We start from the raw sequence: 13,124 nt of genomic DNA on the forward strand, positions 1-13,124 counted from the left end.
GAAACAAGAAGGTAGAAAAAGTCCAGTAAAACATTTTAAATCACCAAGGAAGATTGGTCGCTCGATCGTTCTTGGCACGAATGATCTTATTAAAAATGTCTAAAGTTGGCAAACAATGGACAATATACAAGGAAATTCTCTGCAAAGTTGAACGGGCCATGGAAAGACATTTTAATAGAAACTAGTTGCACAGAATGAATTTTCCATCGAACCCGGGTGGAAATATTTGGCAAAATGAAGGTTGAAACACCTGCCCTCTTAAAGCTCCGGTTCGAGCAGCGGCGATCTTTCTTGGTGGAGGAAAAGAAAAAAGTAGCGGAACGGGAAGGAGGGCAGGCGATTGAGCGAGGACGATTTAACTACTTGATCGCTTAACATCGATCGATCCAGATCTGTCTCTCGTGGAAGCAAGAACGAAACGATTTCTTTGTCCCGGTGGTGGCAGCAGCGGTGACCGCAGCGGCGACAGCAGCAGCAACGTTACGGAGCACCGAATGCGGGTGCATACTACCAAAGAACATGAGTAGTCGACAAACCTTTGTCTTAGGCAGCGAAGCGTTTTTTGGCGGGAAGACGGGAAGGGGGACGTTTTGATAAGTGTGTTTCGAGGGATCGGTTTTCCTGGACCTCCTTGGCGCCGGGATCGGCGGTGTCGTTGCCTCGGTGGTCGCCAAATCCGACTGACTCGACCCGGCCGACTGACGGTTCGTCAAGGACGGCGTGTCCGGCGTGACGATGGTCGCCAGCGTGCTCGTGCTGCTGTTCTTGTGCGGACACTTGTATATCGGTATCGCGTAAAGCTGATACTTCCTGTTGTGCGCGTTCTCGTGCCGCCGGCACAGTCTCAGCGAGTAGAACTGCGACCGTTTATGCTTCCGACGACGCGGCTTCAGGCTGTTGTACTTCGGCACCGGCGAATTACTCCTGGGCATGTTGTAATCGCTATAGTGCGGCCCGAGGTGACTCCTGGTCGATTCGTAACCGGAACTACCGTCGCAGAACGACGTCGTTCTGCTGAGCGGCGGCGGCGGCGTCTGCTGCGTGCCTCGCGACGACCTCACGATGGTATGATGCAACGTGCCATGCAAAGCCGAAACTCGGGCAAACATAGGGGAAACCAACTAAAACAAAAGACAACCGGCGGCTACTTAGCTGGCCACGACCTCGACTCTTCGCGACCTTCGCTACCTCCACCGGGGATCACGCTGCGGGCCTGCCACCTGGTGCGAGATTTTCAAACGTGCTCGATACCTACTTCTTCGTTTTTACCTTGACACTGAACCGTTAAAGGGCTCGAATCTGCTTGAATCTAACTTTTATTCGAGATTTTCGGTCAGGTTTTGAATTGGAGAGCTGGCAGCAATAGGAAGACGTCGGATAACGTTCGACACTGCTTCTACTATTCATCTCGACGCCGAAGAAATGCAGGGTTTGGTGTTTTTACCTTGACACTGAACCGTTAAAGGGCTCGAATCTGCTTGAATCTAACTTTTATTCGAGATTTCGGATCAGGTTTTGAATTGGAGAGCTGGCAGCAATAGGAAGACGTCGGATAACGTTCGACACTGCTTCTACTATTCATCTCGACGCCGAAGAAATGCAGGGTTTGGTGTTTTTACCTTGACACTGAACCGTTAAAGGGCTCGAATCTGCTTGAATCTAACTTTTATTCGAGATTTCGGATCAGGTTTTGAATTGGAGAAAAGGAAGACGTCGGATAACGTTCGACACTGCTTCTACTGTTTATCTCGACGCCGAAGAAATGCAGGGTTTGGTGTTTTTACCTTGACGCTGAAGAACTGAAGGGTTTGCAGCAGTGAGGTGACTTTTAAGTCACTTGACTCAAACATGACTTTTCGAGTGACTTAATCCGAGACTTTGGATAATGTCCCTACCTCTGTTTTCGTTTTTATCTTGACATTGAACAATCGACGAGTTGCCGATAGCGAGGAGAGCCCGGACAACGTTCGAATCTATCTTGACTCATCTAGACCAGCCGATTCTGTTTCTTATTAACGCACGAGAGCCTGACTACTCCAACCTAAATCGATTTTCTAGAAAACGATGTCTCGTTTCGAAAAACTTGTATCGCATGTTCTCGACTTGCTGATTTCTGTGGAATCATTACCGATTTAGCAATATGATACCGCCCTGTTAAGTGCGCGTACGCATTTAACGATAATCACGAAGGAAATCTTGCCGTTATTACTTTCAAGTGCCCCGGCATTCAATTTCAGATAACGTGAACCACGATTGAAAGTTTTTGCGTGGAAAGTACTTGAAGAAGTTTGCGGTTCTCATGCACGGAAACCGAACCGCTCGAAACTTCGAAAGAATCGTTCGGCGTATAACGAACATCAGGGTATCGTGCCCTTAGATCTCTCTCTCTCTCTCTCTCTCTCTCTCTCTCTCTCTCTCTCTCTCTCTCTCTCTCTCTCTCCGTGGAAGAATTTATTGTAATGCCTGTGCTGAACAATTCGCCGGCTTCGTAAAATTGCTTTCGAACTGCGATCAGTTTCACTAGCCAATTATCATTTCTGAGGCTGACGAGCGTTCACTTCGGAACGAATTGGTGAACAGAAATCGCGGTAACAAAATATGTCCGAAAAAGAACGGGTCCTTCGACAATGAAACAAATCGATCTCGCGAAGTTCCGCTGCTGCTGCTGCAACCCTTAAGGGTAAAACTCGATTTCCTCGTAAACGACACTAGCTGCGATGAGAGCCGACGCGAGCCGCGAAGTGCTGGTTAGACCCGGCTCGGATACACTGTATCCTCTGGCTCGTGTGGATGCTAACGAAGTGGGTCTCCCAGTCTGGGTAGAGACGTTGTAATTTAGATCGAGGAGAGGGCCGAAAAATCCGCTCGGCGGGCATCAGTCGGTTATTGTTGTTCGGACGCGAACTGTGTGTCTAACAAACAAATAAACAAAGCAGACCGGGCGAGCTCGAACGTAGTGGGCTGCGGAGAGCCGAGGTCCGGTCATCGAGACGGCCATTGTCGAGATTTGCCTTCGTTTCAATCTCAGCGAGCAGATTGTTGGCTCGGGCAGATTCAAGGAAAATCCAAAGGCACTGGCGCGCGCGCGCACACACAGCGGAGCAAAAACAAAATGGAAAAAATGCAACGCTCGACAAGGATCATGGCGGGCTTGTGCTATCTTTCATTTCTCGAAGACTAGATTCCTCCTCTAATTGTTCAGAAAGCCAACGGGGCCAAATTTATTTACCAGGTTCTGCGGTCTTCGAGAAACTGAAGGTAGCACACATCGTTCATTCATAAGAAAAGTGACATAAGTCCTAAAAAAAGGGAAATTTTACAAGGGAGCCATTTGAAAATTACCTAAAATTGGCAATTTTAGAAATGAGAAATAATTTGTTGTTACTTAGATACTGTGTTAATTGCAATGTGTACATTGGCTGTAAAGTACAGTGAATTCTCGATATATGTCACCAACACATGAATACCCCGCGGCGGTGGGGATAATTCCGCGACGTTTATCATCCAGGCCTTGGCGACATATATAGAGAAATCACTGTACATCACAATTAATATATTTTTTATTATAATTTTTTTACAAATATATTTTCACTTTTCATATGAATGAGCGACGTGTGCGATGGTTTTGTTGAGCGTGGAAGGAAAGAGAAATAGAAGTGAAGAGGCAACAGGCGTACATTCTAGCGGCAGAGTTTTTCTCCGTTGATCCGGCGTGTGATCGCACCTACCTGGACAGAGCGTCGGGTCATCGTGCCGATAATTGTCGAACGCGTCGGCGTTCGATGCCTCGAAACGTGAGAGATCGATATTTTCCGTTTCAAGGTGGGCCACCCCCGTGCCTCGGAACATGCGTCCGGACTCCAGGTTTATGACGGCAGCCCCGTGATCCGCGAAATTAATTTGTTATGCCACTGTAATTCTGACACTGGCCGCGTCCACCGATATATATACATATATATATATCGATCAATCGGTCGCTCGCTCGCGCGCGCGGCGATGACGATTTATGTACGCGGCTGCTCGAAATGTTTCACGTTTCGCAATGGACAGGAGACGCGAAATGCGAACGGCTCGTGGTTTCCACGGGTTCCACTGATGAATATCCATTCATTAACCTTTCGCGCATTCGTCCGATGCTTCTGCTTCATTAAGGAGTGCTTTAACGACGCAGTCTTTCAGCTCCTCCCCTCCCCCACCATCCGCCATTTTCGACATTTCAAAAGTCGCCGGGATTTGAGGCCGGTTACACGCGATCTCCGTCGAGACGGCGGAATAGTTCTTTGTAAATTCGTTTTTTCGTTTCTCTTTTTTACGCGTGTGCGTTGAATCGCGCGAAATATTTCACTGCTGCGAATTTTATTTGTATGTTTGCGCGCTGCGAGGATCTTCTATTTCATTGCAATTCATGTTTTGTGCTCGATATTACACGATCCAACTATGGTTTGCGAAATTTCATATTTTTGAACGCGTTCGACGATAATATTGTCAAGTTAGCATAATCTGCAATCGTTGCTGCTGCCATACTTTAATCTTTATAAATCGTATGTTTCTGAATTTATTTATTTTGGTTTCTTTCTCTGGAATCTAAGTTTTTCTTTTATGTTGTTCATTCGGGCATCGTGGTAGTCAATTTATCAATCGTCCCTTGGATTTCCAAAAAGTCGTAGTAGACAGGTATTTAAAAGTTCGCAGTACAATTGAATAACTTTGCAAATGAGCTTCGATTCTTGAGATACAAGAATTTTTACGATTTTGTTTACAACAGGTATACTAAAAAAACACGTGTTTACAATTTTAACACTTATACAAGGGAAAATCTAAAACCCGTCATTTTCATTGATAGTTCTACTGTTAAAAAAATGTTAAAATTTTCGTAATAGTGTTCGATCGATGTTAATCGGCAGCCCACTGCAGCGTGTCAATTTGTTAATTAGCATGGTCTGAGAGAAAGCCGACGACCGGTGTCAATCACGCTTGGAAGAAACAATACTCGAGGCACAAAAGGTTAGCAAGAAGGGGGGAGGTGCGGTGTGTGCAGGCAACCGTGCGACAGGTAGAACGAGTTCTCGGTTTACGAGGAGGCAAGTGTCAATTATAAGATTCGCAATTATTGAAATGGACGTCCATTCAGGGGCCGAGTGTAATGCACGGTGAAAGGGTGCTTCGAATGGACCCTGAAGCCGGCACCGCATCTTTGATCAAGGACTGACAGTTTCGTGTAATCACAGAAGCCCCGTTCGCAACATGAGATGCAAATTGGCCAACATTTATCGATTCGCTGATTATTTAGCGTCTACAGGAAATTGATCTCTGCCTAGGCGTCGCCGTCAAAGCGCCGCGCCGACGAGGCGATAATGATGTTAAATGATCTACGCTGAGCGCTGACGTCGATGAATAATGATTCCAGGGGACACGTCCGATGTTTACAAGCGATCTTTAATCGTTCTTATCGACCGGCAGAACCGTGGACACGACGTTCGAGTAGCGATCCCGTGTCGAGTTTAATTACGACAGTCAATTGGAATTGATATTTCTCTGATGATCTTGCAAACGAGTTGATTGGTATCGATTCTGAAAGAATTAATTCATTAAGCGGTGGACTGTAGATCTCTGGTACTATTAAGTCACTTTAAATTTGTGGAATGCAACAAAAAAACTATTGAGAACTGTTATCACTTTTATATTTCACTGTTTCTTTTGTACACCCAATCAAACGATCTACAATAGCGAGTAGAATTTTTCTAAAATTTCGGACCACGGGTCTTCCCGTGGTTACTGTTTTCAATTTCTCGTCGGAGTTTCGTTGCTCGCGTTTCGAAAATTGCTATTATCTCGTAGAACTGGCTGCGGCTGGTACACGTGAACTAATTATGGCGACCACCACAAAAGGATCCAATTCCACTTAACCACTACTTTATGGTACGCTCGTTTCCGAACTTCTGGTTTCATTTGTCGGAAAGTTTGCTCGGGAGTTAATTATTTCTGCTCTGTCATTTTTCCCGTACCGGCGAGAGCATCGGCTGTCGTCGTCGTCGTTGTCGTCGCTGTCCTGAACCGTGACAATTAAGCTGGCTTAACATGATCGAGGGGGATCATAGAGAAGTTCCGGCTCGCGTGTCTACTTGCGCAAAATTTCGGACCGGTTCCCGGCGAGAGAGGTGGGGATCCCGGCCCCCGGGAACTTTTATTCATTGTTATATTCTCTTTGATGTCGCAAACGAACGGCTGGCGAGCACGAGCGCGCGCGCGCGCGTTGCCAATTTCAAGTTAAACGTTTCCGTGGCGAAACGGAGTTGCGCAGTCGAGCACCGGGGAGAGAAGATATCCCTGCCTGTAGACGCGGTTCGTCACGACGACGCGACGCTTTTTTTTTTCTTTTCGGGGATACCTGCTTTGCAATTCAAAGAAAGCGCGCAACACTTTCGAGGTATCAGCTTCGAATGGTTGTTGCCGAGTCCTCGGGGCTCCGTGACGGAAATATTGCAGTTCTCCACGAAACCGGACTTTTTTCCCCTGGATAAACAACCCACGATACTTCCGAGATGATCGAATCGTCGATCACTGTTTACGTAAAGCTGACAAAATCGATTTTTGAAAAATCCTTCGCTATTTTTCGCGACTCTAACACGCTGGCGTCGGGTTACTTTTGATAAATGGCCTTTGTGTCCGCGTAAACTAACGTGTCTAGACGAATGATTAATTTCTTTAACTCTTGAAACGTCTACTACAACCAGATGTTTATACAATTTCTAATTTTTGTGGACAAATTTTAAGGGAATCGCATGAAATCTTATTTTTAGTGGAAATAACCTTCGCAGATCCAAAATATATGAAAATCTTACTAGATTGTATGAAATTTTACATTTTCGGACTTTTTGGACATTTTTATAATTAAATATCTAAATATTTCAAGAAGCTCCTGCTCCTTACAATCAAGTTAGACACGAGAGGTATCCTACCAAATTGTTTAAACTTCTACGTTTGTAGAATCTTTTTACGTTTGAAATAAAATGTGCAAAATTCTCTTTTCTTTTTCAATTGTCGTAATGGAACAAATTGTTCTGTCGATTTTTTAAGGCTAGTACTATGCAGAGTGATACTATGTTTCGATCGAAGTACAAATAAAAGAGGAAAGTTGAATGGGAAAAATTGTTGGAGTAATAGATATTGCTATCGAGTTGTATTGAATATATATATTTTTTTTTGTTAATATTTCTCGTGGTACTAGATTCGCAAAGTGTGCCGCTACGATACGTATATCGACGTGGGAGGTAAATTCAAATTAGCGTAGAACGTGCTTCGTTACAGGATCAAAAGCTGTGTATGTCCCACTTGTCGAATAGAATTCAACGGTGTAATGTTAATTATAGAACTTCGATAACGCATTACAGTTCCTGTAACGTTGTAGAAGCAGAAACGCAATTTCACCGAGAGAGTATAATTTTCCATCGCGCACGTTTGGTAGAACTTCAACCATAGCGCAGACATGTCGACGTATTATTTCGAGATATTTTTCTTTCGCGAGCATCACGATTGTTGCTGATGATTAGACGAACTTCGTCGAGACCGACGTTTATACGGCACCGTAAAAGGTCCGACATCTTTCCGAGATAGTTTTGAAAACATTTTACCGCAGTTCACAATTTACTGGAAACAAAGGGTTTAGTAATCGACGTAAATGACATTTTTCTTTTTTGGCTCCTAAGCAATATCTTTTTCCCTAGAACGAGAATTTATAGAATAAAACTTTTTTCTACGACCTACCGGATCTCGACGGATTTTCTCGAAAAGAAAGCGTCGCGTGAAAAAAATTTTATTTTCGTCTCTTTTCACGTAGAATTACCCTCCTTTTCGGGTGTACCACCAGTTACCGATCACCCTGCAGATAATATGCAAAAGATCGTATTCGTGCTTTCGTGCATTATTATTCGTAAATAAAACGCGATGCAAATTAATGGGATCGATCTTGAAGTTTACGCGATGTATGGAATTTCAAGGGTCGGTTTAATTCCATTCCAAGTTTGTCGCCGCGGAGTGTCAAACAGGGCGAGAGTGCAAGTGTCCGTAGTTCGGCGGCTAGATTAGCTGAATAGAACAATGGCCGTCGGTGCATCGACTTGAGTCAAGTCAAAGACGTAAGTAGTTCTCGAAGGTTCAGGAACTGTCTATCAGCTTTATGAGGGTCCAAGTGAGGGTTGAACAGCGACCCTGCATAGTTTACGATTCCGTTGGCCACGAAGAGAGGTTAGCTCCCCCCTTATTTAACCAAGTGTCCCCTCCCCTCGACCTATACATAATGACCATATTGGAAGCAGAGGAACGGTTCGTATCCGAAGTAATTCAGTATGGACAGAAGCTGAAAGCGAAGAGGCAAGAAAGTGGATATTAGCGACGGCCTTTGTCGGCCATCTTTGGTTCGGGGGTGCTTTTACCAGACGTGTCCTGGTTCGGCGAGATCCATATTTCATTGCTAGCACCACTCGCCTAGCCCGTGATGGATTAATGTGTAGATTATTGATCGACAATTACGCATTTCCAAATGTTTACTTATTTGGAGGACAATTGCCATGCGCGAATCACCGTTAGGAGAAATTACCGCGTTCTGCAATTAGGGGACTCTCGATCATTAATACTATTTTCGCGGACATGTGTATCGCAGTCTTCGAGCCGAGTGGTTCCAAAAGTTGACTCTGTGCTCCTTCATTTTGTAAAAATCTTAACGCATTATTTCATAATTATTGAAAGTCAACTCCTAGCAACGTAACCTAATGATATTTTTTGGTATCATGTAAAAGAAGATTTTTAAGTCTTTAAGGCTTCTAATAGACCTTTATCTACAACACTTTGGTTAACACTAAATAGCAATGAATTTAGATATTCCGCGATTTTTGTTATAATAGTGAAAATTGTGTTTCTCATTTTCCAACGGACATTTTCCTCTCCGTCTGACACAGTAAACTGTTGGGTCGTTGCACATTTGCCAAATGAATAAAGTTGTAACGACCATCAAAGAGTATAAAAAAAAAGATTATTAAAGCAGATTTTCTTTTCAAAAGTAGATCAAAAGAATAGTAAAGGCATGGGTAAATGAGCAGGTTCTACTTATAAGTTGAAGCATCAAAACGATAAGAAGTCATCGCTCTTGGCGTTTATCTTTCAAATAATCTAAAAAGCGCCGGGGCAGAGACGCTCGAAAAAAAAGGAAAGAAAAAAAAAATGGGATGCTCTTGACATTTTACAAAGTGAAGGCTGTCCGAGTAATCGATTTTGGACATTTGCATACAGAATTCGTATTTTCATGCGAAAGATAAAAGCGCAAAAAAAAGCGCGATACTCTTGTCCTCCCTGAAACGCTCACCCTTCAACCTCCAAAGAAAATATTTTACTGCTAAATCGCTCGAGAGAAAATGTTTGCGCTTCCTCAACTTTTAGCAAATTTTAACGAGACGCTTTGCAAGCTCCTCCACATTTTTAGAACACATCTCTTCTTGACAACTACGAAAATGCGATAAAATCAATACAGCTCGATCGATGAAATAGCTCAATTTGATTGCTGAAAAAAATTAATTTTTAAGTCCGGACAGATTATTCTAAAAAATATGAGTGACCTGAGCAGACTCTGTACCAGTGTCAGGGTTAAATAATGGCTAATGGCTGTGATTGAAATCCTCATCATTGGGTACAATCTAAAAAAGTATTTTAATTTCCTAAGATTACCCAATCTTCCTTGCGAGAATCTAAGGATAGCGCACGCGCGCTGTATTTTTGAGAATGTGGTGCAGCAATGGCGCAACAGTCACGCGTTGAAGATGCAACGTAATAATCTCACGTTCCGGTGCAGCCGGATTTAATGGACGATGATTAATCATCGTTGTAACGGGGAGGAGGTGAAAAAGTCAATGTCGAAATAAGGAGGGGTTGAATGCTAACGGGGGAAACCTATTCCTAATTACGTTCTCGGGGCTTAAAGCCTCTCACCACAAAGTGCAATACACACTAGTTCCTTCTAGCGACGGTGCCCTGTGTTTCCCGCGTTCTCCGCGTTCCTCTTCGAGGGCGGCCGAGGCCTCAGACTGCCGGCGCTCTCCAGCCTCTTATAATGCGATTATTTCACGGTGACTTTCTGTGCCACGTTTCGCGGCTGAGAGCCTCGAGTATTCGCGTGCTCCTGATATTTTCGACCCCTTTTATCAAATTACCTTCATTCCTTCCTCGAGTTAGCCTCTCCTCCTCGGCTCCACGGGCCGGCCTCGCGTAAGCAAAAACGTTTGACCTATTACATTGCTCGAGCAAAAAACATTTTTTCTTCGCCGTCCCCGCGAAAAAGCTCCACAGGGGTTTTACGTGTTCCGGGGCTCTGCCGGCTCTTCTCCGTCGCGACTCGTTTTTCCGAGGTTAATGGATCTTTTGGCTACCGTGGATAGCATTTAAACACTATATTTCCGTTTCTCGGGAAATTGTCCTTATTTAAATTGCGATCCGTAAAAACGAATAGTAGAACCATTAGCCTCGACTCAATGTAAAGCTTATAAGCCTCCACTTTCGCAAAACAGTGTTCATTTTCCTCTAAGATATTTTTACACGATAGATAAAAAACAGAAGATTCATTTTTTCCCCAATAATGCTATAAATTGAAACCTCTGGATAAACATTAACATTTTCTCGTAAACGAATCTTCCGTAGATTTGAGCAACTTTAACTTTTTGAAATGTTTTGGATAAATTTGAAAATGATCTGCTTCATTCTCTGTATATTTGCATTATTTTGACGGTAACTGATAAATTCCTTCTGAAATGATAACGGTTCCGATGTGATAAAATTGTCGTTTAATATGTTGTATAAAGTTGAAAATTGTTTCGTCTACACATTTTTGTTATGAACGCAACAAATCTGCAGTCTAAAAATCAATAACATCCAGTTGTTTTTCATAGAAATTTTTAGTAAACTCTATTTAGTTGATTGTATTTGAAATCTTTATCGGAAGTTTATAGCGGCTCGATATTGTATGGTGAAGGATAAAAATCTTTAAAAAACACTTGTTGAGAAAGCAGACCCGTCGAAATTGCTTTAAGTAAATGGAAAGCGTACGGAGAACAATTTCTTCCGTTCAACCGAGTGTTTTTGTTCCATTTTATTTGGTCTCCAAATTGCTTGGCTACAGAACCGGTAAGCCCGGATTAGGAATTTTCCTTTTTTCCTCGGACGAAATTGTTTGGATATTACAGACGATATTGATTTTATTGGCCGGCCGTGGTCAGCACAGCTGTATAAAAGATCAAGAGAGACTCCCCGGTTGACGGTACACAGTTTATCGTGAAATTACTCGCGAAAGAAATAGTGCTCCAATAATTTTTATCACTCGAGTTGTGCGCGCGACAACTACAATGACCTGTACAAATGACTGCAACACTCATTCAATGAGTACAAGAATAATTGAATCGGGCGCTTGGGTAAAACCGAAAATGTAAGTTGCAGGAAAATGCACTTGCTTAGTATCAATTCTTTTTAAATTAATTTCATTTTCCCCACGTGGTATACAAAATTCTGGTCGTCACTGATATGTGATGCTGGTAGTGTCTGGTAAACTAAACCTATTAACACTAGATTTACGGGGCCTGTCAAAATGACGGGTTCTAATATTTTTAATTCAATATTATTAAGATTCTAAGGATGCATGTATGAGAAATTATTTAGCAAATTTATTTCTTTGGGTATATATTATTTTAAAAATATTGCTAAAAATGTGGGTAGCACGTTCTTGTTATTTTTATGAAGTAATGCAAAATAGTCGCTTTTAGTGCTCCGTAAACCTAGTGTTAAACTAATCCCTCTAGCATCTCCCCCCCCCCCCAAAAAAAATTCAAGTCGTTCGGTCCAATTTAAAAAAGTTAGTTTTCGAAAGGTGTCCAATTCACTTTGGCACCGACTGTGTACGCACAGTTCTGAGGAGCGTCACCAAAAATTGCACTCGATTGGACTCATCGAATTCCTCGAAATTCTCTTATATGTCCTCGTATTCTGAAATCAGCGACTATCAAGCCGTGACGTTGAAAATCACCCTAACGCGCTCCTTCGATTTCCACGTGGCTGGTGGCCGTGCAAATATATCGTATCGGCAAATGGAATATATGAATGATGAAGCAGAAGCACACGGACGGTCGGGTGGCCGCGGCAAAACAAAATGGACTCGTGTTTGTTTCACTGCATTTTCGACGGTGGCCGGCCGGCGCCGTGCAGCGCGGTGCAGCGCGACGGGATGTTGTGGTCGGTTTTATTGGCCGAAAAAAAGAGAGAGAGAGGAAAACAAGAAAAAGAGTATAGGCTGGTGATTCCGAGGCGAGGGCGGAGGGTGCGTTCCACCGTCGAACGCCTCCGGCGCGATGCATTTCCATCCGGCTGTTACTGACAAGCGCGTAAGTGGAACGTTAAGGTACAACAGTCATGCTCTAAACAAGTAAACGGCGTACAATAGTGCCCACTTCAATTTGCAAAGTTTAAGACGCGAACGTAAAGTTCTTGCGCTGCAGGTTAGCGTTCCTCTTCGAGTAATCGACTCGGGCTCGGTTCGACAACGTAAGAGAACAGATATAGTGAGCAAAAACCAGACAGACGCGGTCTGTCGAGCATCGACGATCGAGGTTCGACACTGCGAAAGGATACCACGAGCGTAAAACATATACGCTACTTAAAGAAAATTTCAGATTCAGTCGTGTTTGTTTTACCTTTTCAAATGCGATACCAGTGAATTGTCGAGATTCTCCCGATTAAAATGAGCCCAAACATGACGTGAATCGGTCTACTTTTATGGACTTCGCATACAGCAATCATACGTATGACCGTAATTTTGTTATTTACGTCAGGCCCGGGCAACTAGTGGCTCGCTACGACCCCCCCCCCTTCTACGACGCCACTCTCCGGCGGCGAGCATCTCCACGCTTGCGCCGTGGCCCGGTCACGTGACGCGTTTCGTCTCTGTCGCACAACGTCACGTGACTAATCTGGTAATGACGGAGAGGGGGTAACTGTATTCCCCTCAATTTCAGCTCCCAGTAATAGGGGAGCCTAGGAACCTATATAAAAGCACGGTAGGATAATACGAAGTGGTCGGTAGTGGGGGAATCGAG

The 13,124-nt window shown here is 43.7% G+C and overlaps 1 protein-coding gene across 6 annotated transcripts in view; it reads right to left on the bottom strand.

The window, feature by feature from the left end:
- Nrm (neuromusculin) overlaps positions 1–13,124 on the bottom strand; it is a 406,706-nt gene that overhangs the window by 14,755 nt on the left and 378,827 nt on the right. The window contains exon 17 of one of the 6 annotated variants that reach the window (XM_076792817.1): positions 537–1,121. The exons of the other annotated variants lie outside the window; for them this stretch is intronic. Within the exon in view, the coding sequence (XP_076648932.1) occupies positions 537–1,121 (585 nt within the window). The remainder of the gene's footprint in view (positions 1–536; positions 1,122–13,124) is intronic. 6 annotated transcript variants of the gene reach the window in all.

This window comes from Halictus rubicundus, chromosome 8 (genome assembly GCF_050948215.1).
Source record: "Halictus rubicundus isolate RS-2024b chromosome 8, iyHalRubi1_principal, whole genome shotgun sequence".
Taxonomy (NCBI): Eukaryota; Metazoa; Arthropoda; class Insecta; order Hymenoptera; family Halictidae; genus Halictus; species Halictus rubicundus.